Source organism: Lontra canadensis, unplaced genomic scaffold (assembly GCF_010015895.1).
Source record: "Lontra canadensis isolate GAN:19392208 unplaced genomic scaffold, GSC_riverotter_1.0 scaffold89, whole genome shotgun sequence".
NCBI classification, from domain to species: domain Eukaryota; kingdom Metazoa; phylum Chordata; class Mammalia; order Carnivora; family Mustelidae; genus Lontra; species Lontra canadensis.
In genome coordinates this window covers 3,994,535-4,014,228 of record NW_022631083.1, presented here as the reverse complement: position 1 = coordinate 4,014,228, position 19,694 = coordinate 3,994,535, and the positions used below count along the sequence as shown (strand labels likewise).

General features: G+C 49.2%; 1 protein-coding gene across 4 annotated transcripts in view; it reads right to left on the bottom strand.

The window, feature by feature from the left end:
- The window catches only part of PCSK6 (proprotein convertase subtilisin/kexin type 6), a 180,567-nt gene that overhangs the window by 115,234 nt on the left and 45,639 nt on the right, over positions 1-19,694 (bottom strand). For all 4 annotated transcript variants that reach the window (XM_032835983.1, XM_032835985.1, XM_032835987.1 and 1 more), the window contains 4 exons: positions 17,618-17,722; positions 3,912-4,022; positions 3,218-3,361; positions 1,823-1,899 (listed from right to left, as the gene is read on the bottom strand). In XM_032835983.1, the coding sequence (XP_032691874.1) occupies positions 1,823-1,899; positions 3,218-3,361; positions 3,912-4,022; positions 17,618-17,722 (437 nt within the window). The remainder of the gene's footprint in view (positions 1-1,822; positions 1,900-3,217; positions 3,362-3,911; positions 4,023-17,617; positions 17,723-19,694) is intronic.

The window sequence follows — 19,694 nt, the reverse complement described above, 5'->3', positions numbered from 1 at the left end:
TAGACATCCGTGGGGCTGACAGGATGGAAGGGAGAATGAATGGGTCCCCTGTGCCCCTGCCACCCCCATGCTCACCTCGGGACAGCCCTCCCTTCCCCTCCCCTCCACGGCCACTTAAGCAGGAGCCGAGGAAGAACACTCGAAATTGGAACACTCAACAGCGGTGGAGGAACTGCGAAGAAATTACCAGAAAAACAAATTGCTTTCCTCAGTAATGACCCCATTTTCCAACGTGCTTCATGGAGGCAATTCCTCTGCAGAGAGGCCAAAATATGGGCAAGTTTCAACAGCCCAACTCTGAGAGAGTCCATGGGGATTAGAATCATTGATTTAAATTTAAAACCACCTTTAAAAATAGTCCCGGGTCTGCGTGCTAGCCTTCTGGAAGGGAGTCATTCGTCCTTCTGCGAATCTTGTGCCATCCCCCAGGGCCAGGGCTGTCCCCAGTGTCATGGAGCTCCATGTCTCACCCAGATTCAAGCCTGCCCTTCACGGGTCACTGTGTCCTGTCTGGATCATTCCTCCCAGCCCCCTGGATGTGTGGCTGGGAAATGAGGCACCCTGCACCCCAGGCGTGCTCGTGGCTGGGCAGGAAGCGCACCTCCGGACATGACCTTGGGACATGAGGCAGGAAAGCAGCTCTCAGGGCTGGGGCCTCTGCTAGCTCCGGGGACTCTGAGCTCTGTTGTATTGAACACATCAGCCTAGCTGAGCCTCCCTGCACAGCACAGCATGGTAGTCGTGTTTGAACCTCACCATGGAATCTACAGAAAAGCAAAATACTATATGGGAGGGAGAAGGCACCTTGGCAAGCGTTGTGTCAGCTGGGAGACCAAAGAAAGGTCTTTTGTTCTTTTCCACTAAATATTTCTGGAGCAATGGTACAAGCTCAGGGCATGGGGCATGCCAACAGAGAAAAGACAGGCAGGACACAGCGAATGAAGTCCCAGGGCCAGGTTTGCGAAGCTGGACTTGACTCCCCCCACAACAGGGCTGTCACTTCACAGCACACAAGTCATCTAATCTCTCTAGACCAGCTGTCTTCGTTTGCAAAATGATGAAAACAGCTACCTAGACGGCACCCCCCACGGTTTCTTCCCCTATCTGTTCAGCCTACCCCACAACCCTGGGAGGTAGGGAGCATCGTCTCCACGGAAAGTCTCTTAAGACTGAGATGGAGCCTCACAGCCAGGGATGGTAGAGCTTGGACTTGAACCCAGATCTATCCAACATCACTCAGGGCCCTTCCACCTCTCCCATAAGGTCATGGACGAAGACAAAAAAGCTCAGGCATGTGACTTCTGTGCTCCACTAGGCCAAACCGCTGTCTTTGTTTTTTGTTTTTTTTTTTTGTATTAAGAGAGTTTATTCATTTGAAAGAGAAAGAGAGTGCACATGAGTGAGGGGAGAGGCAGACTCCTCACTGAGCAAGGAGCCCGATACAGGGCTTGATTCCAGGACCCTGAAATCATGACCTGAGCTGAAGGCAGAGGCTTAACTGTCTGAGCCACCCAGGTATCCCCAAACTGCTGTCGTAACACAACTGGTCATGGAGACAAGGTGGGAAACAGAGACAATGTTGGTCAAACATCCGTTTCTAGCTGACCAGCAGAGCTGACACCCCAAGGAGGAGGCAAACTCCAAGGGGCTGTCTTGTGCCTGAAGGGCTGTTCTGGGACTGGCTTCCGGCTCCTGGCTAAGCCCCAGACACCGGCCAGGCAGCCCCATCACCCTTCTGGAATCCCTACTGGGGGCCAGTTCAATAGTGATTCTGCAGGGAGAGGGACAGGGAAGCAAGGAAGGAGGAGACAGAGTGACGTACTTATTTTCATTGCTTGCATCATAGCGTGGAGACGGGTCATAATCATTTCCGTTGACATCATAGCTGGCGTAGGAATCCTAAGAAAGGAAATCTCAGTGACCAAAGAGAAATGGCACAGCGTGCTTTAAATAATTTTTATGCCTCTGTTAGAAAGTAGAGAAAAACATACACTTGGTACTCTCGTCCTAGAACTATCATCTTGCGTACATTTTTATTGCGGTAAAATACACCCCCCGAAAATGTACCCTCCTAACCATTTGAAAGTATAAAGTTCAATGGCATTAAGTACATTCACACTGTTGTTCAACCATCACTACCTTCCACCCCCAGACCTCTTCACCTTGCAAAACTGACACTCTGCACCCATCTCCCCTCTCTCCACTCCCCCAGCTCCTGGCAATCCCCATTTTGCTTTCTGTCTCCAAGAATTTGACTGTTCTAGGTGCCTCTTCTAAGTTCAATCATACAGAATTTGGGTTTTTTTTTTTTTTCCGTGATTGGCATCTTCCATTTAATGTCCTCAAGGCTCACCCGTGTTGCAGTATGTGCCAGACTGTCCATCACCTTATATGTCTAATGTTCGTGTCTCTGTTTAGACACTCATAGTTACGGTACTCGTATCATTTCACACCCTCCTTTTAAAACACTTCAGAAAAGCTCTGCCGGATTGTTGACTTCAAAACTGCCATTTTTAAGGGCTGAGTAATTGTCTCTCCAACAGACAGGGCATGGGTGAACTTAACCTTTGTTACACACGCAGGTTCGTTAGAATACATTAGAATATTGAATGCCTTCTTCCTATGCGCTCCGTGCCAGGCTCGCTCCTTTACACTTACAAAGACGTTCAGTCCTCGCAATGACCGGATGAGGTGCCATTTCACAGATGGTGACCCTGAGGCCCAGAAGTGAAGCAACTTGCCCGAGGTCTCAGAGCTAGTGAACTGCAGAGCCCGGACAGAACCCCAGGCAGCTGGGTCCAGAGCCCAGGCTTGAACTGTGTCATGTTTCACGCTGCTTGCATTAGTCCGATGACCATCTCCACACCCACTTCTGAATTCTTCAGGACCCATTCTCGGGAATACATGTGACTCCTCAAACATCTGGACCAATCCTTCTGGGCAACTCCCGGCTCCAGGACAACCCCCGGCTCCACGACGAGGGAAGTGTGTTTCGCCAACACCCCCCTCCCCCGCAACATGGTTTTCTGTATTGTTTAATATAATGGGGTGGGAGAGGAGAAATGGCACTTTATGGTTTTTATTTATTTATTTATTTATTATTTTAAAAATTTGTTTTATTATTTATTTATTTATCTACCTTACAGTTTTTAAAATTTGTATTGATGGAATGACGAGCATGGTTGAGTATCTTTGCACGTTCCTAGGCTTGACTTACATAGTTTGGAGCCAGGTCGGGGTGATTGCGCTCTATGCCATCATCAAGGATGGTGACCACCACGTTTTTCCCAGTGTAGCCCTTCTTCCACGCTGCCTGGACGTTCATTTCTGATCGACAGCGGCTGTTTTTGTCACCACAGTGCTGTAGGCACAGAAGACACAAAGCCCGCCCCCAGCACGGACTCCTTGAAGCCACAGCGTGGCATAAGATGGGCACATCGTACTGCGTAAACCCAGCAGGGGCGTTCTTATGCGCGCCAGTGAATAAGGAGGAAACACTTCCCCGTGCCCTACAGAGCGGACAACCTCTTTCTCCCACCCATTCCCAGGAAGAGTGAATGGGAACTGCTCCCCGAGCTTTTCCTACACCTGGCAATCTATCATTTTCCTAGGGTAGTATCTCCTTTTGTGGGCTCTCACTTTTCACTGCTTAATTAGTCCTGAGCTTGGATGAATTCACTGCCCTGCTCAAGGACTCCACAGCCCCCACCCTGGGGAGGTTTTGCATCATTCTTAAAACTTTCACGAGAACATCTGTGCTACGCAGCACTGAAGCAGGGATTTCACAATGTTAGGAAGTGCGTCTGTTTGGAGTTGCCGTGAGGATTTAGCTTTGCTGGGGGAAATGAACCCATCCCGGCAACACGGCAGTGCAAATGCCCAGGGGGCGGTGAGGCCCATATCCCACTCACCATGTACCACATGTTGGACCAAATGGGGTCGTTGAAATAGAGGGCCTGCGGGTCGCTTCGCACCTGTCTCTTCACCCTGCGTTTAACTTCTTGTTGTTGGAGCCATTTCACCTGGCAGGGAGAAATGCAGTTACTATTTATTTTAAAAAAGAGGATCTCATGATTGTCTGTAGCCTCTCTGTCGGTGCTACAAGGGTGAAGACTGTAAAAAGGGAGAAATTGATCAAACGGTTATTGGAAGTTGGAAGCAAGACGTTCTACAGAGAGGACAGGAATCAGTAAATTACAGTAATCCATACATTGGAATTTTTAGTAGCCTCTGGAAACATGGTACCAAAATAAGCACAGAGAAATATCTAGCAAGAGATAGGGCAAGATATTAAGAGCTGCGATTCTTTGGTGGTGACATTATTGTTAACTTAAAATTTCTAAATTAGGGGCCTCTGGGTGCCTCACTTGTTAAAGCATCTGCCTTTGGCTCGGGGTCACGATCCCAGAGTCCTGGGATCGAGCCCCACACTGGGCTCTTTGCTGGATAGGAGGCCTGCTTCTCCCTCTCCCACTCCCCCTGCTCATGTTCCTGCTCCCTCTCTCTCTCTCTGTCAAATAAATAAATAAATAAAATCTTTATAAATAAAATAAAATTTCTAAATTATTTTCAGGGTTTTTATAAATTTTCAGTTGGCATAATCTGCCTTCACAGCCAAGGAAAAGAGGTTGCAAGGGAGTATCTGTGATACTTTGGAGCAGGGATCCAGGAGGCCTAGCTGCCTAGATTCAAAACACAGTCCCACTCTCACCAGCTGTATGACTGAGAGCAGTTCAGTAACCTCCCTGGCCTCAGTTTGCTTGTCTGTACAATGGGCACCATCATGGGTTGTAATGAGGGGGATATGGCATATGAAGGAGTGTATAGAAGGCACTCACTTCAGCGTGTGTGTGTGTGTGTGTGTGTGTGTGAGAGAGTGTTTCAAGGTTGAAGACATTTGTTTTGTTTCATTTGTACTTTTAAAAGATCATGGGGGAAAGAATTCCCACACCTCGAAGCAAAGCATTTTCTTGCTACTGTGGTCCCACCTGATGCAGTAATGGCTCCCTCTGGGGCTCAGTCTGGAACTGGGGTGGGGATATGCAGGACGAGGGCACTGGGGCTATGCTCTCAGGAGTCTGTGCTTTAGGTGGGGGTCCCCCACCAAGCCGCCCAGAGTGTGACGCAGGCTCTGAAGTAGCAGACAGGTAGGGAAAGTGGAGCGAGGAGGAGGAGTTGGGGAGGGGAACTTCAAGGGTTGGAGCAGTGGGGGCCCAGGGTGGACACCAGGCAAGGCTGGTGACCTCAGGCTCAGACCCAAGGCTGGCACAGCCACCAGAGGAGCCACTCAAGGCAACTCTGGAAGGGAATAAAAGGCCACCAAAGGCAGAGGGGCAAAATGTCTTCCCTCAGACCTCTCTTGGCCTCCGTTTCCCCACATTGTCCTGAGGAAGGAAAGCAGGACAGCCCCATATACCGCCTCACATTTAAGGGCGGGATTGATCTGAAAAGGCAATATGGATCAACAGGAAAAAGTGCTTAGGAAGGAGTATCACAGCCTGTCCCACTACCAACGTGCTTTGTTCCTGAAACACCAGGAGATACCCAGGTTCCTTAGAAACACCACAAACAGTTCAACAACAGTTTGGGGCTAGGCACTAAAACGAACCTCGGCCCCAAGTCCTAGATAATTTATAATTGCCGTGAATAGATACTTCCATGGAAAATAAAACTATACAGTGAGATATTTTGTTCGCAATACCCTCTGATGGCATTTTGCAACTTCCCCATAAATCACTGCCTGAACCAGAAAGATTTACTCGGTATACAACACTTAAGACAATATTTCCTAATCTGCTAAACACCCTAATTACAAAACAGAGCATCGCGTGTACCACTAATGGCTCCAAGCTCCCCGGGGACATTCCCAATCCATCTTGTCCTACTGACTCACCACCCACCTTACTAACATCCAGCACCTTCTGATGCTTGTGGACATCCAGTTATAGAGGAGAAGGAGGTGAACTCTCTTCTTCCAAGCTTGAGTGGGTCACCAGGGAGATGACACGGGAAAGCATGTTGCCAGAAGTCACAAAACAATCCCCTAGTGGGATGGAAGTGTGAGCACCCTGGCCCCAGTCACGCCTGGACTCTGCGTAAAAACCCAATGCTAACACACAGTTCTGAGGGTGGGCTGTCCTGGCACGGGTCCACGGCACAGTTTGGGGATCTCCCTCTAGCTTGGTCTCAGGGGCAGCTCTCTCTCCCTCGACAGGTCACTATAAGTCTTTGACAACCGGAGCGCTGGCAGGCCAATGGAACCAAATATAACAAATTATCCAGATGGAATCACAGGTGTCCTCACTGTTGCAGGCTGATTGGGCCAGTGGTCCCTGGGTCTGGGCTTCCTTGCCATTGTCTCTCTCTGGGCTCCAGACATTGCCTTGTTTCTCAGCCAAGTGCAGGGAAATACAAGGGGATCCCTGACGCGTGTGATTATCTTTCTGAGAAAAGGCAACCTAGGATCCTTTGTGGGGTTTCAAGTACTCTTCATAATACTTCTCTGGAAGTTCACACAGACTGCCCTTTTACATTGAAGATTCACTCATGGTCTATCTGGATTTCCCAGCTTCCCAAGGAGGCATTCAGACTTCCTCCTGGTGAAAAATGCAGGGGAAGAGACCGTGGTACACACGGTCTACCTTTCAAGGCCGCAGAACTCATAAAATCAGTCTGGAACTCGAGCAAGTCTGCAAAGGAGTGGGCCTGGAGCAGAATAAAACACATTTAGTGCCTCAGGATGCCTGGTGAGGGTAGAGCCCATCGTCCTTATGAAGACAATGGATGGTGCATCAAACTTTCAGATCACTGCATTGAAGGAAGGGGGAATACCACACACAGGAAAGTGCCTGCTCATTCTACTTCACTCCCCACAGGCTTTTTTTTTTTTTTAAGATTTTATTCATTTATTTGTTTTTGAGAGAGGGAGGGAGGGCAGAGGGAGAGGGAGACAGAGAATCTCAAGCAGACTTCACGCTGAGTGTGGAGCCCAGCATGGGACTCGATCCCACAACCCTGAAATCATGACCCAAGCCAAGATCAAAGAGTCAGATGCTCAAGCGACTAAGCCCCCCAGACCCCCTCTGTAGGTTTATAGGAGGTTGGTTGATGGTGGCCTCCCAAAAGGTATGTCCACCCAGAAGTAATTAAGTTAAGGATCTCCAGATGAGATTACCTGGGTGATTTATTTGAGTGTGCCCTAAATTCCAGTGACATGTGTCCCCATGCCAGAAGGCAGGACGACAGCCCTTGGGAAGACAGAGACAGAAGCAGAGATGGGAGGGAGGCAGCCACCAGCCAAGGAATGCGTGGAGCCACCGAAAGCTGGAAGAGGCAAGGAAAGATTCTCAGCTGCAGCCTTTAGAAGAGCTACTGCCCATGGATACCTTGATTCCAGGCTTCTGGACTTCAGGATGGTGACATCAGAAATATCCGTTATTTCAAGCCACCCAGTGTGTGGGCATTTGTACAGCTGCCCTCAGACGGTAATACAGGTTTCAACGGTGGCTTTAATCAGGGCTGAGCTTTGTCAACGTTTGAGAATCCCTGAGGCTGTCCTGCTGAAGGAGGGTCTGGGATTCCAGCTCGCCCGACCTCCCCTCTCTCACTGGAGATGAGAACATACAGGACCCCAGAGGAGGGGCTGCGGTGGCTAGAGGCGGCTCTGGGAGGGGCCCTGGGCTGGGGCGAGAGGCTGGAGGCAGTGGCTGTTGGGGCCACCTCTGGCTGGAACCACTTCCTGCACAGACCTGTAGCTCTCGCCCCAACCACTCCCCCTGTCCCCCGCCAGGTCATAGGGCACCGCACACCTTTCCCCTTGAACCTCACTCTATGCCCAGGCCACTCCCGCCCCGGTCTTCCACCGCCAGCAGGCTGGGCTGTGCCACGTGGCTCTGTGCCTCCTGACTGGTGCGTCCCCCCCCCACACCCGCCCTCAACCCAGGCCACTTACTTATATTCATCTTTTGAGTCTCACACATGCTGGAAACCTTTTCTGATGTCCAGGCCGGCCACTGAGGGGGTCCCCCTCAGAGCTCCCAGGCTCCCGTGCATGTCTCTTTACCACTGCCCTCACTCCCCAGTGTGCCCATTAGCCCTTCTTTCCTCCCAGAGGAGGGATGACTGAGGTCACCCTGGTTTCCCCAGCTCTCAGCAAACACCTGTCCTGTGACAGGTCCTCGCTGAACAAAGCTCTGCTGGACTACAAGCATCCGCTTTCTTACGGAAAAGGCAAGATGAAATGGACACAGAATGAATACAAACTTTGGAGACTCTGCCGGAAGTGGGGGTCCATCTGATCACCCTCTGCTCCTCACTGGCCTGTGGGTGGGGCCTGGGTTTTGCCCACCACTGTATTTCAGTGTACCCAGCACTGTGTGGCATACAGAAAGAGCTCACTAAATGTTTCTTAAACACAGGAGTGAAGTTAAAGGAATACATTTCTGATTACAAATATAACAACGAGAAGACTTTTAAAAAACACATTTCAGGGGTACCTGGATGGCTCAGTGGGTTAAAGCCTGCCTTCGGCTCAGGTCATGATCCCAGGTCCTGGGATCGAGCCCCACATCGGGCTCTCTGCTCAGCAGGAAGCCAGCTTCCCCCGAGCTCTCTCTCTGCCTGCCTCTCTGCCTACTTGTGATCTCTGTCTGTCAAATAAATAAATAAAATCTTTACAAACAAACAAATAAATAAATAAATAAATAACACAATTCAGAGGAGAAAGTGCAACTGAGTCTTAATGACTACCCCATGACCTTGACTGATTATTTTCTGTGGAAGATCAACCATAAGTGATTTGGGGCAAGAGCAACGTTTGCCAAATGCCATGTCTGGCCCAAACACAAGTCATCTCTCTTAGCACACCTGTATAAGCCTGCATAAAATGTCCTGATTTCTTCCAAGTCCTATTTTGAAGGTGGAACTTCACGCTGACCCTCTTCCTTTTATGTTTTTCTTGGTATGTTTCTTGCTAAACATACAGCATATTGATCATTGAAAGTTATTTGCTCTGGGGAAGAGAATTCTAGGCATGCAGAAGACTTCATCTCCTCCAGTTTATGTGAATAGCAATGCTTTCTTCTGCCAGGCATGCCAAGCCCCCATCTTTCTTCTTGAAGTCAAATTAAAATTAGGCCTCTGGTAAATGCCATTCTGTAGATAAGGTAAAATGCAAAGATGTGTGTAAAGAGGTAACATCAATGAGCAGGATCCCAGTAGATGGCTTGCGGGTGTCACGGGTCATCGATGCTACTGCACTATGAAACTGTCCAAGTGGCATTCTGGCAAGTGTGCCTTGGGCAGCCCTGGTCATGTTTTCTTCCCTGTGGGCCACAGGCATGCTGCTGGACCAGAAGCTGGCCTAGCACAGCAGTCATGGGCTCAACAAGTGACAAAGGGTTTGTTTTGTAGCTTCCTCCCATGAGCCAATGCCACCCGCGAGAGCATGAAAGCCCAGTTCCATTCCACCCAAAGCTTCCATGTGCTCATGTCCTGCTGCAAAGCCCTCATTGCTCATGGGGGCTCCACTATGGCTTCAGAAGCCTCTGAAGTTGGCAGGAGCTAGAAAGTCCTAGAAGGGGGCTCCAGAGTCTTTGCCCTGAGATGAAGCTAAGACAACAAAGACTATTCACAGAGACCCTTGTCCCCACACCTTCTCAGGTCCCCACTACCTCCAGGGGAAGAGCACACATTTGAATCAAGCTGCTAAACTCCCTTGACATGCCCCCGGTATGCTCAGTTCACTGAGAGTTAATTCTCTGTGGGTTCAACGTTCCATGCACGGTTGTATCCAGAGCGTGGGAGACCGCTCCTGCCAGCTCTCTTTTCTTTCTCCCTTAGCATCATCAAAGAGAAGGGCAGCTTCTTCTGTAATTGCTGAAGGACAGGGAATTGACTCTGCTGTTTGCTTGTGAGTCAGCCAGCCCTGACTGCCAGCCAGGAAATAGCTGTGCAAGAAGTCAGGGGCCAGACGCCCGAGGGCCCAGGTGCCACCAAATCCTAAGACCTCCTCCAGGAGAGAACAGGCTCACCAGAAGGAATGTAGACAATAACCCTCCGTCTCACTCCACCTGTGGGAGGCTTGGCAGCCTGCCTGGGCTTCAGCTTCCAAGCTGTGAAGTCAGGGGGTCAGATCAGCCCATTTCCCAATGCAGGTTGGACCGACTTTCAACCAGGAAGCCAACCCATGGGGTGGGGAATTGAAAGAAAGAAAAATAATACTCCCCAAGCAGTGCAAATCACCTTACAGCTTGCAAGGTGGCCTGTCTTAGGACAGGCAATGGTTAATGCACACATGAAATGAGCCAGGGGGCTAGGCGGGGGCCTTCTTCCCCTAGGGTCTAGGGTCCCTCAAGAATGGAAGGATAGGCAGAAGTCCCAGGAAGCCCCAGAAACTATAGGCAAAGTGGTGTGAACATGAGCACATGATTTCTGCCCGCCCCCCTTCTGGAGAGAGAGAGAGAGAATCTAGAAATTTCATCAGCTTTTCAAATGGACCTGTAATTCCAAAATGGGTATGAACCATTGAATTCAGCTAGGCTCATGGAATAGAAAGTGGATCAGGCCTTTCCATGTGAGGAATGGAGAAGTGCAGTCACACTTATGTTCCTGGGGGTTGGCAGGGAGAGGGACCAGGCCTGCAAGCAAGCAATGACTGGACAGCCTCATTAAAGCCCGTCCCGATGAGACACCCGAGCCCCTCTGAGAGTATCACTTGGGGCAGAGTGGAGGGGCGGGTACTAGGCTGCTCTGGCAGTGGCTTATCTGAAAACCCAAGAACCAAGGTAGTAGAAGAGGGAGAAGAGAAGGAAGATGAACCAACAAAATAAAGGGTATCTTGACTCAGCACAGAACCCCACCTCTCCCTTCCCACATCACAGAGGCCAACTGGGACCTAGCCCCAAATCCGCTTCCTTGCCACAGCAGAGCTGAAACGACGTGTAGGGTATCTCCAACCCTTGCCATCCAAGCTGAACCACATGGACACGGCTGTTTCATGAAGGAGAGAGAGGACAGTACTCATTCTGCCTGTTTCGGAGACGGGGAAGTGTGAGAGTACTTTGGGAAACTGACTCTCCTCATTCTCTTGTTAGTTAGTTCTTACTGGGCTGAAAGGAAAGAGCAGGTAGCCTGGTCTGCACCTCAGTATCACTTGTCTCTGCTCAAGGACAACAGGTCAGGTGGCCAGAGCCTAGTGCCCCTTCCCCCTACCCCCCAGTGTTCACCAAGTTGATACCAGTGACCTCATCCAGCGTCCGGCTGTACCGTCACTACTGTCATCACTGTAGGCTTTAGCCATACAAGATACAGCGTGATTCATTCATCCAGGCCCTTTTTTGGATTTTTGTCATCATGTTATGAAGGCAGACCATGATTCACTTCTGATGTTTTTACGTAAAAAGAAGGGAATAAGCAAATGGTAACAGATATAACTGGATTATGTGAACCTACTCTGTGCGACTGAGTTATGTTTCAATGAACGTTGACTAAGTGTCTGTCTGCTATTTCCTGGGTATCTGCTAGACTCATAAGGCAATACAAACAACTGAAATGTGGCCTAAGCCCTCGAGAACGTTATGGTCTGCTGGCAAGAGATGGGCTCACGTGCTTCTCTCTGTAAGCTCCTCCACCTCAGGCCAGGTTACCTTCCCATTGTCTCTCCTTGGGGTCTGGAAAACTGCACACTCTCCCCAGCCTCGTGCTCCCGGCGCCCCGGGGAACCATCTACAGCTCCTGCCAAGCCCGGCCCTGTCGCTTACCAGATCCCAGGTGCACTAAACCACTCATCACTCCCACCAAACACTGCCATGTGCTCCTGTGTGCTCCCACCTGGGCCTGCGACCTTGGCACAACTTCCAGAATGGCCAGGAAACAGATGTTTATGGGAGCAAAAGGGAGGAGGCCGTGGTCACGTAAATCCAACAGCTGCAGAGTAGGACAGGCTTCTTTCCTGTTCTTGTGTGTACTGGGAGCCTTGGAGAGGGGGACAACACAATTTCTCCTACATCCATGGGACCACTAAGCCCTTCAAGATGGCGCACTGCCCATGACCACCGGCAGCTTGGAAGGAAAGCCGGACTTGGAGCCCCCACCTAGACCCTCTCTGGCGCCACCCCTGCTTCGCTCAAGGGTCAGACTGGGATCAGAGCGGTGAGATAAATAGACACAACCCCTCCACTCCTACAACCCAGTGAGGCAATCTCACAAGTCAAGAATATAAACATATAACGGTCGGAGGGCAAGTCAAGTCAGAGGGCGCTGAGCTGACTTTAGGTGGCCAGCACACAGGAGCTGAGGTGAGAGAGGAAGAGACACAGGGAGGAAAGGCAGTCTGGAGGGGGAAAGAGCCAATGCCATGTGAGGAGGGCTGGAAAGGCCAGTGTGGCTGGGGTCTGGCGGAGGAAGAAGGGTCTGGGACGACCTCTCAAGGGCCAGTGGCAGCGTCCCACATGTGTCACAGGATCTCTTAGGAGGGTGGTGTGCAGACTGGTGCAAGGCAAGGAAGCCCATGGTGGGCCAGTGAGGAGGGCAGGGCAGTGGTCCAGGTGAGACAGGGCAGGGGTGCATGGGGCGACGTGGGACAAGGGCAGCATGGAGTTGTACTGGAGGTGGGACAGGTGTTGCGAGGGAGGCTGCTGTCTCTCTGAGACAGAGGCGGGGTCAGAGGTGGTCAGCTGGGCTGGGGAATGCGTGGACTTTGAGATGTCTGTGAGGCTTCTAGGCAGAAGCATCAAACGTGCTAATGAAATAATAAAGTTCTATCTTTTACAGTATTTTTTTAAAATGACAGTTTTTACCAATTCAGAGTAGCCATTCCACTCGACCCAGCTGGGTTGTCGGGAAAATATGAAGAGACAGCTGCAGTTTTCTCCTGCCCCCAGATGGACAAATCCAGCGTCCCTCCCCTGTCCCCAGCCCCCAGCCATGAGTTCATTGACCCTGAGAGCAACTTGGTCACTTACTGTCTGTGTGCTTGAATGTGCCAGGAACTTTTTGTTTGCACTTCGAATGGTTCTAGCACACCAAACTCTCAGATAAAATTCCATCTGTGGTTAATGGAAAGATCTGCTTAAACGTTGCATCACTGCTGGAAAGAAACCTGAGCTTTGATTAAACTCTGGGGGCAAAGTCCCATCCTACAAAACAGAATGCCTACTCTGGTCCTAGAAACCATTTCCAACTTCAGAGCTTCAAGCACTGACATGAGGCCTCCAACTGAAGGCTCCCACAGCCCCCAGAAAGAGCCATGGAGGGTCTGCTTGATCACATCTTTATCCTTCCCTTTCCGTCATCAGTCTGGCTGAGAACGGAAAGGAAGGGAAGGGCTGAACCACAGTCATCACACTAAAATGTAAGGGTTGGAAGAGGCAGCCAGCCACGCCAAACTATAAGCCAGCTTGGAACAAAATCAGGACGAGTAATTTAAAAAAAATTTGTGAGCCCTAGCAGCCATTGGCCGGTGCTTCTGTAACATCCACCCTTCTCCAGACTTTTGGCAAAAGAACAAGTTAAAAACAAATGCTTTCAGTTTGCTTAAATGACAGCCCCTGGAAAAACCCACGGACTGATACTGCACACGAACAGTCGGGCTCTCTCCCAGGGAGATCCACAAAAGCGCTTGGAGCAAAATGGCCCTTTTCAAGGGAGGTTAGAAAAAAACATCAAGCAAAGGTAATTAAGAACGTAAAGAAAATGACAGCACAATTCCGGGACGGGATCTGCGCAAAAAAAAAAAAAAAAAAAAAAAAAAGATGCTTCGTGAGTGTGTGCATCTGCACACGGGCACACGTGCGTGAGCAGCGGGATGGAGTCTCCAGTATTGCCTCCCCCGCTCGTGTTTTGTTTTGTTGGATATTACCAAACGTACACTCCATCCACTCTTTCGCGAGGTAGGGATGGATCGTAAATTCCATCCCTTATCAAAGCACTTTTTCTACAATAGGGACTGGAGCTAATTACAGTAAAATACCATCTGCATTCGATTGCACTGTACTCGAAGCCCTGTAACATTCATTTCCAGTTTGGTCATTCAAACCCAATGGCGGCTTCGCATTCCAGTGTCTCTGAAGAACATTAACTCATCTCGTCCTTTCCTTAAGAATACTAATCACAGCCTCTCCAAATGCCTAGGTGTCGCAGAAATGCCTCGCCGACGTAGGAAAGCGTTCTGGAGGGCTGCGAGAAAAAGAGACACAAAGCACTTGTGTGAAACGGGTAATTTGGCCCGATATTTCATCAGAAGGACAAGGCCGAGTAAGTATTAGTTAGCCAGACTGACGGCTAATTGATCTGGTTTGTATTCAACTAGACTGACTTAAACGGGGGTGTTTCACTTGCGATTCTGAATTCATAATTGGTTCAGATGTCTCTCTCTGCTTTCCTGCGGCTACAAATTTAATTAGCACTGCAAGAAGGCAGCAGCCAATCGCACGCAAGTCACAGGCGGGACCGCACTCTGCAGACTGTTTACCTTTTTCTCTCTTTCTTCTAGAGTGGCACGAAGCTTTGAGAGCAGCCCCGCCAGGAGCTTAGTAAGGTCTTGTATAAAAAGGACGTGTATTTGGGAAAACATAACAGCCACAGCCTTTGCTAAGGGGAGGTCTATCCTTCCTTCTCTTCCCTTCAAGGACACAGCGGATTGCTGGGAATGGTGTGCCGTCCGTCCCAAATAGAACGGAATACTCTGGGACCGCCTCAAAGGAACAAGCCGGACACCTTAGATGCTGCCTCCAACCCTCTCCTGCCCGACTCCCATGCCCTGCTCCGCGGCGGGCTTGCCCAGGGCAGAGGCCAGCTGGGTGGGCATCTCTGCCTCCCCTGGGGCGCAGGGCCTGGTATCCAGCAGGTGCACAATTAATACTTGGGGAAGGAAAGGAAGTGCAGTCAAGTTGAATACCTTTATTATTATTATTTTTTAGGTTTTTTAGTTTATTTACTAGAGAGGAAGAGGGAGTAGGAGACTCTCTGCTGAGCAGAGAGCCCGACATGGGGCTCAATCTGAGCCGAAAGAAGATGCACCCAGCTGCCCCTGAGGTTTTTTTTTTTTTTGCTTTTTTTCCCCTTAAAGATTTATTTATTTATTTATATAGGGAGAGAGAAAGTGAGTGAGCGTGGACGGGGAGGGGCAGAGGGAGAGAGAGAATCTCAAGAAGACTCCACGCTGAGTGTGGAGCCCTGCAAGGGACTCGATCTCACGACACTCAAGAATTGGACACTTAACTCACTGAGCCACCTCGGTGCTCCAGATAGCTTTAAATGATTTAAAATTCAGTCGCTTAAAAAAAACAACAACAAGTCCTGTTTCAACTCTGCCCCAGTTCTAACCATGGAGAAACAGTTTAATTCTCAGAACACCCTGTGGGAAAGGGGCCAAGAAATGCACTGCCCCATTGTCTTCTTGTCGCATGCTTCCCCAGGGGGATGGGGGCTCCCCCCTTCAGATGGCTTGCCCTTCGTTGTAACTATCTGTGCAGTCACGACTTAACAACTCTGAAGACCTGTGATGAAGAACCAGCATGTCGTCCTCACAAGACGGAGCGCACTGTTTGCTTGGACGTGAAACTGTGGAAGGTCTGCCAGCAGCTCCCTTCCTAGCTCGGAAGTTTCTCGATGCTTTGACAGAGGTTGCTGCTGTGAATCTCAGCACCAGTCCCCCCCGCCCCCGCCACCTTGCAACCGCCAAGAATCCATGTTTCTTATTTTTTATTTATTTATTTATTATTATTTTTATTTATTTATTTGACAGAGAGAGATCACAAGTAGAGAGGCAGGCAGAGAGAGAGAGAGAGAGAGAGAGAGAGAGAAGCAGGCCCCCTGCTGAGCAGAGAGCCCGATGCGGGACTCGATCCCAGGACCCTGAGATCATGACCTGAGCCGAAGGCAGCGGCTTAACCCACTGAGCCACCCAGGCGCCCCAAGAATCCATGTTTCTTTGGTGACCAAGCACACAGTACCCCTTCCACTCAGTTTTACACCAGCAGAAGCATTGGGTCTGCTCAGCCTTGTCCGGTTGCCCCATTCTGTTGAAGTCAGCAACTACAATCTGGCTCTGCTTCCCAGAGGGAAAAAACTATACCAGCCCCTTTGAAAAACATTCCTTCCAGTTCCATAGTATGAACACACGTAGGTATAATCATAGCCCCCTAGGACCAGGCGAGATGAGGTACATAAAAATGCTCCAGCACACAGTAGCCCCTCAATAAACATCAGACTCTTTTCCCAGCTAGGAAGGAGTAAGAGGATTAGCATAATGCTTTGTATCTATTTCCTTCTATCTATCCATCTATCGGTTCATCTGCCTGCCTATAAAATCAATTCAGAAATATATACAAGACACATCTGCCTGTCACAGCCCAGTTACACGAACGAGTTCCACGAGGCCCACCTTCTCACGTGCTCGAAATCAGACCACCACAAAGTGACATTCTGGAGAAGGGTGTTTCAGGTGCTGTGCTCAGAGATAAACTGTCTCTCCAGTCACCCACCCCCAGCCCCTAGCTCAACCATTACAAAAGGAGCCACGACCGTCTGCGGGGTAGCCTGGGACAACACCAAGAACTCATTTCTCCATGGAAACTTCATTACAAATATTCTGTGGGAAAAAAGAAATAGTATCGTGTGTCGGCTTGGAAGCCCAAAGTAACATTTAGCACATTGCTTTTAAGAGACGGTGATTTCCACGTTCGAAAACTACGATGTACCAATGGCCTCATTTCTTTGTTGGGGCTGCTACTGCTTCTCACGCGAACTTCACCTTCCCTCCTAGCACTCATCACCCTGGGACAGATCACATATTTTTCTACTTCCTGCTTCATTTTCTGTCAGACTGACCACTTGCTCCAAGGGCACCACTAGGGCCACAGCCTGACCCGTGGCTGCTTATCCCAATGTCACCTGCTGAATGAAAGGAAGTCCTCCAAAGCTAACTCGACCATATTGAATTTTTAAGCTTCCCAAGGATCTGCTGGCTGGCATTTGTGGAACACTAGTCTCAACCCTACGCAGAGAGGACGTACTGTACTTAATGACCCAATAAACATGAACTCTATGAAAACAAATTGTTAGCCTCTTTGCAAATTATATTTGCTCTAATCTCAAAGATCACACGAGTTTTTTAGGGGAAAACAGTTATATTTACTGCCCGAGTTTTTAAATTCATGGTAACCATTAAGACACATGCTATGACAACCACAAAAATATCCATCGGCCCAATCTCTAATTTCATTACTAAAACACGAGGTTCGGTTGCCTAGTCTTTGAGCTCTGCTGGGTTATATTCATATACTTATCTCCTCTGATTACTGTGTGTTTTGTTGGTTTTTTAAAGATTTAAAATATCAATAGATCTATACCCATTTGATTGTTGCTTTGAACTGAAGTCCAGAGTCGAAATTCTCCGGTCAGACAAGAAGCCAGATCTTTCGAACATTCAGACAGTCTAATGTGTTGCTGCACATCTGTCTTGCTTTATTCAAAGCAGATAAGAAAAACTAACGACTATGTAGCATCACATTAAAAATCAAGACTTAGCTATTTTTAGAACCACAGACCCAAACAAAAACCAAACAACATTCCACGCCTTAGGAAAGGATCCTGTCCAGGGAGCCGAGATCTGTACCTGGGGGTCCATTCTGAGGAAGGTATGAGGGCCTCTGCTACTCAAGGTCGATCTTTTAAAGGTTTTGCTGTGAAAAAAATGGTAGTAATCTTCCAGGTTTCCAATCTGCAAAACAAGAAGCAGGATATTATCAGTTAATAGTCTTTTAAAAAAAATTTTTAATGTTTTTAAAAGCTTTTATTTATTTATTTGAAAGAGAGCACATGAGCATGGGGGGGGTTGGGGGGGTAGGGAGAAGCAGGCTCCCTGCTGAGCAGAGAGCTGATGCAGAGCTCGACCCCAGGTCCCTGAGATCATGACCTGAGCCAATGGTAGACGCTTAACCAGCTGAGCCACCCAGGTGCCCCTAATTAATATGGTCTTATAACCAGCTTCAAAAATCCTCCATCCCACAAAAATCTTCCCCTTCTCTGGGTGACTCATTCTGCTCCCAAAGGAAACATACGCTCCGTTATGTTTCCCCACTCATCTCTTTGGCCTATATTCACTGTTTACAAACACGAAGGTGGATTCAGATAACCCCTTTTGGGATAAACAACGCAGGGCAGTATTTCCACTGAAGTACACACTCCTCCAAGTCCTGTGGCGAGTTCGTAGCGTTTAAAATGTGTACTCTCTTGGCCAAGGTTTGTAGACAAGAATTAATGTTCATTTAGGGTCAAGCATTCCTGAAGTAGCTAAGTTAGTGTCAAGTCAGGCCTGCACCAAAATATTCATTTATAAACAAACTCCATCCTCCCCACCCCACGGGTAAACTGAAATATCTAAGAATGAACATTTGCTCCCAAGCGCAACAAGGGAGCCAAAGGAAACACGCGGGTCCATCTGCTTGGGGATTGTGAAAAGGTCAGATGAGAACATCCAAACCCCCAGGGTGTCCCAATTTTCTGCCAGGGGTGGTTTGCCGAGACAGATTCCAGCTTGACGGCTGGACAGAACCAAGAGAAGCAATGGATGTGGCCTTCAGGACAGCCGGGCCCTAGTGCCTCAATGACCCTTGAGTATCAGGACATTGTTCTCGGAAGACCTGTTCTTGTTCGGACTTACCCTGGTTGTTGGAACTAGCCTGTTGGTCACCGTCCTTGAAAGCGGAGCTTTTTAAACGAGGCTGGACGGAACATTACACAGACTTCCGAGTTGCCTTTCTCAGCCTAAACCATCCTAGTTTCTTTTCCAGATTCTGGTCAAAGGGCAAATCTCGGACAATTTGTACTCTAGAGCGGCACATACGTGGTGCTTCTGAGATGAACCTGGTTGAAACCTGTCCTCCCCCAACCTTTACCAGCACTGGCCATGTGAGCTTGGGTAAGGGCATCTGCCCCCCTTGAATCTTGACTCCTGCTGTGTAAAATGGGGATAAAACGGCCTAACCACTGGATTTTAGAATCACTAAAGTCTGCGCAGCTCACAAGCTCCCTTGGCTACACCCGCCCCACTCAAGCCACTGTGTCTGCTGCGACCTGACCCCATGATGGTTGACCAGCCCGGGGAGAGACCTGGAGGGATGTGGATGCTCTGAGTGGCCATTTCCACATCTTTCCATAAGGCCAGAGTCCTCCAGCACTTCCGCCCTCATTTCCAGCCCTCCCGGACAGCTTGGCTCCCTTTTGTTCCCAAGTGGCAGAAGATAGCCCTTTGTCATTGAAATAAAAAGCCTCTTTTTTCACTTAAGCTTGCTCCCATGTGTTCCTATCACTTATGACTATGGAACATGGAACACTATGATAGTTGTGAGGATTAAATAGGTTATCATCTCTATTGTGCCTAGAACCTGGTGGGTCTCAACCAGCGCTGGCTGGTATGGGGAGCTGGGTGGGATTCTCTGGCTGGCTCTTCTCCATGGCAACTGGAGACTGGGACCAGTATGCTTAAGATTTTGCCAAATCTGCATCTGCATTCCAACTCGACCCCCTCCTGCGGAATGACCTGGGCATAAGACCCTCTCAGGGGTCTTAGTTTCCTCATGAAAACAGTAACTACTGCCTCGAAGGGTTGTTCTAAGACTTCAATGACATAAATCTAGAAAGAGCTAGCAGACTGCCCAGCAGGTAGCAAGTGTTCAGTAAATGGTTTTCCA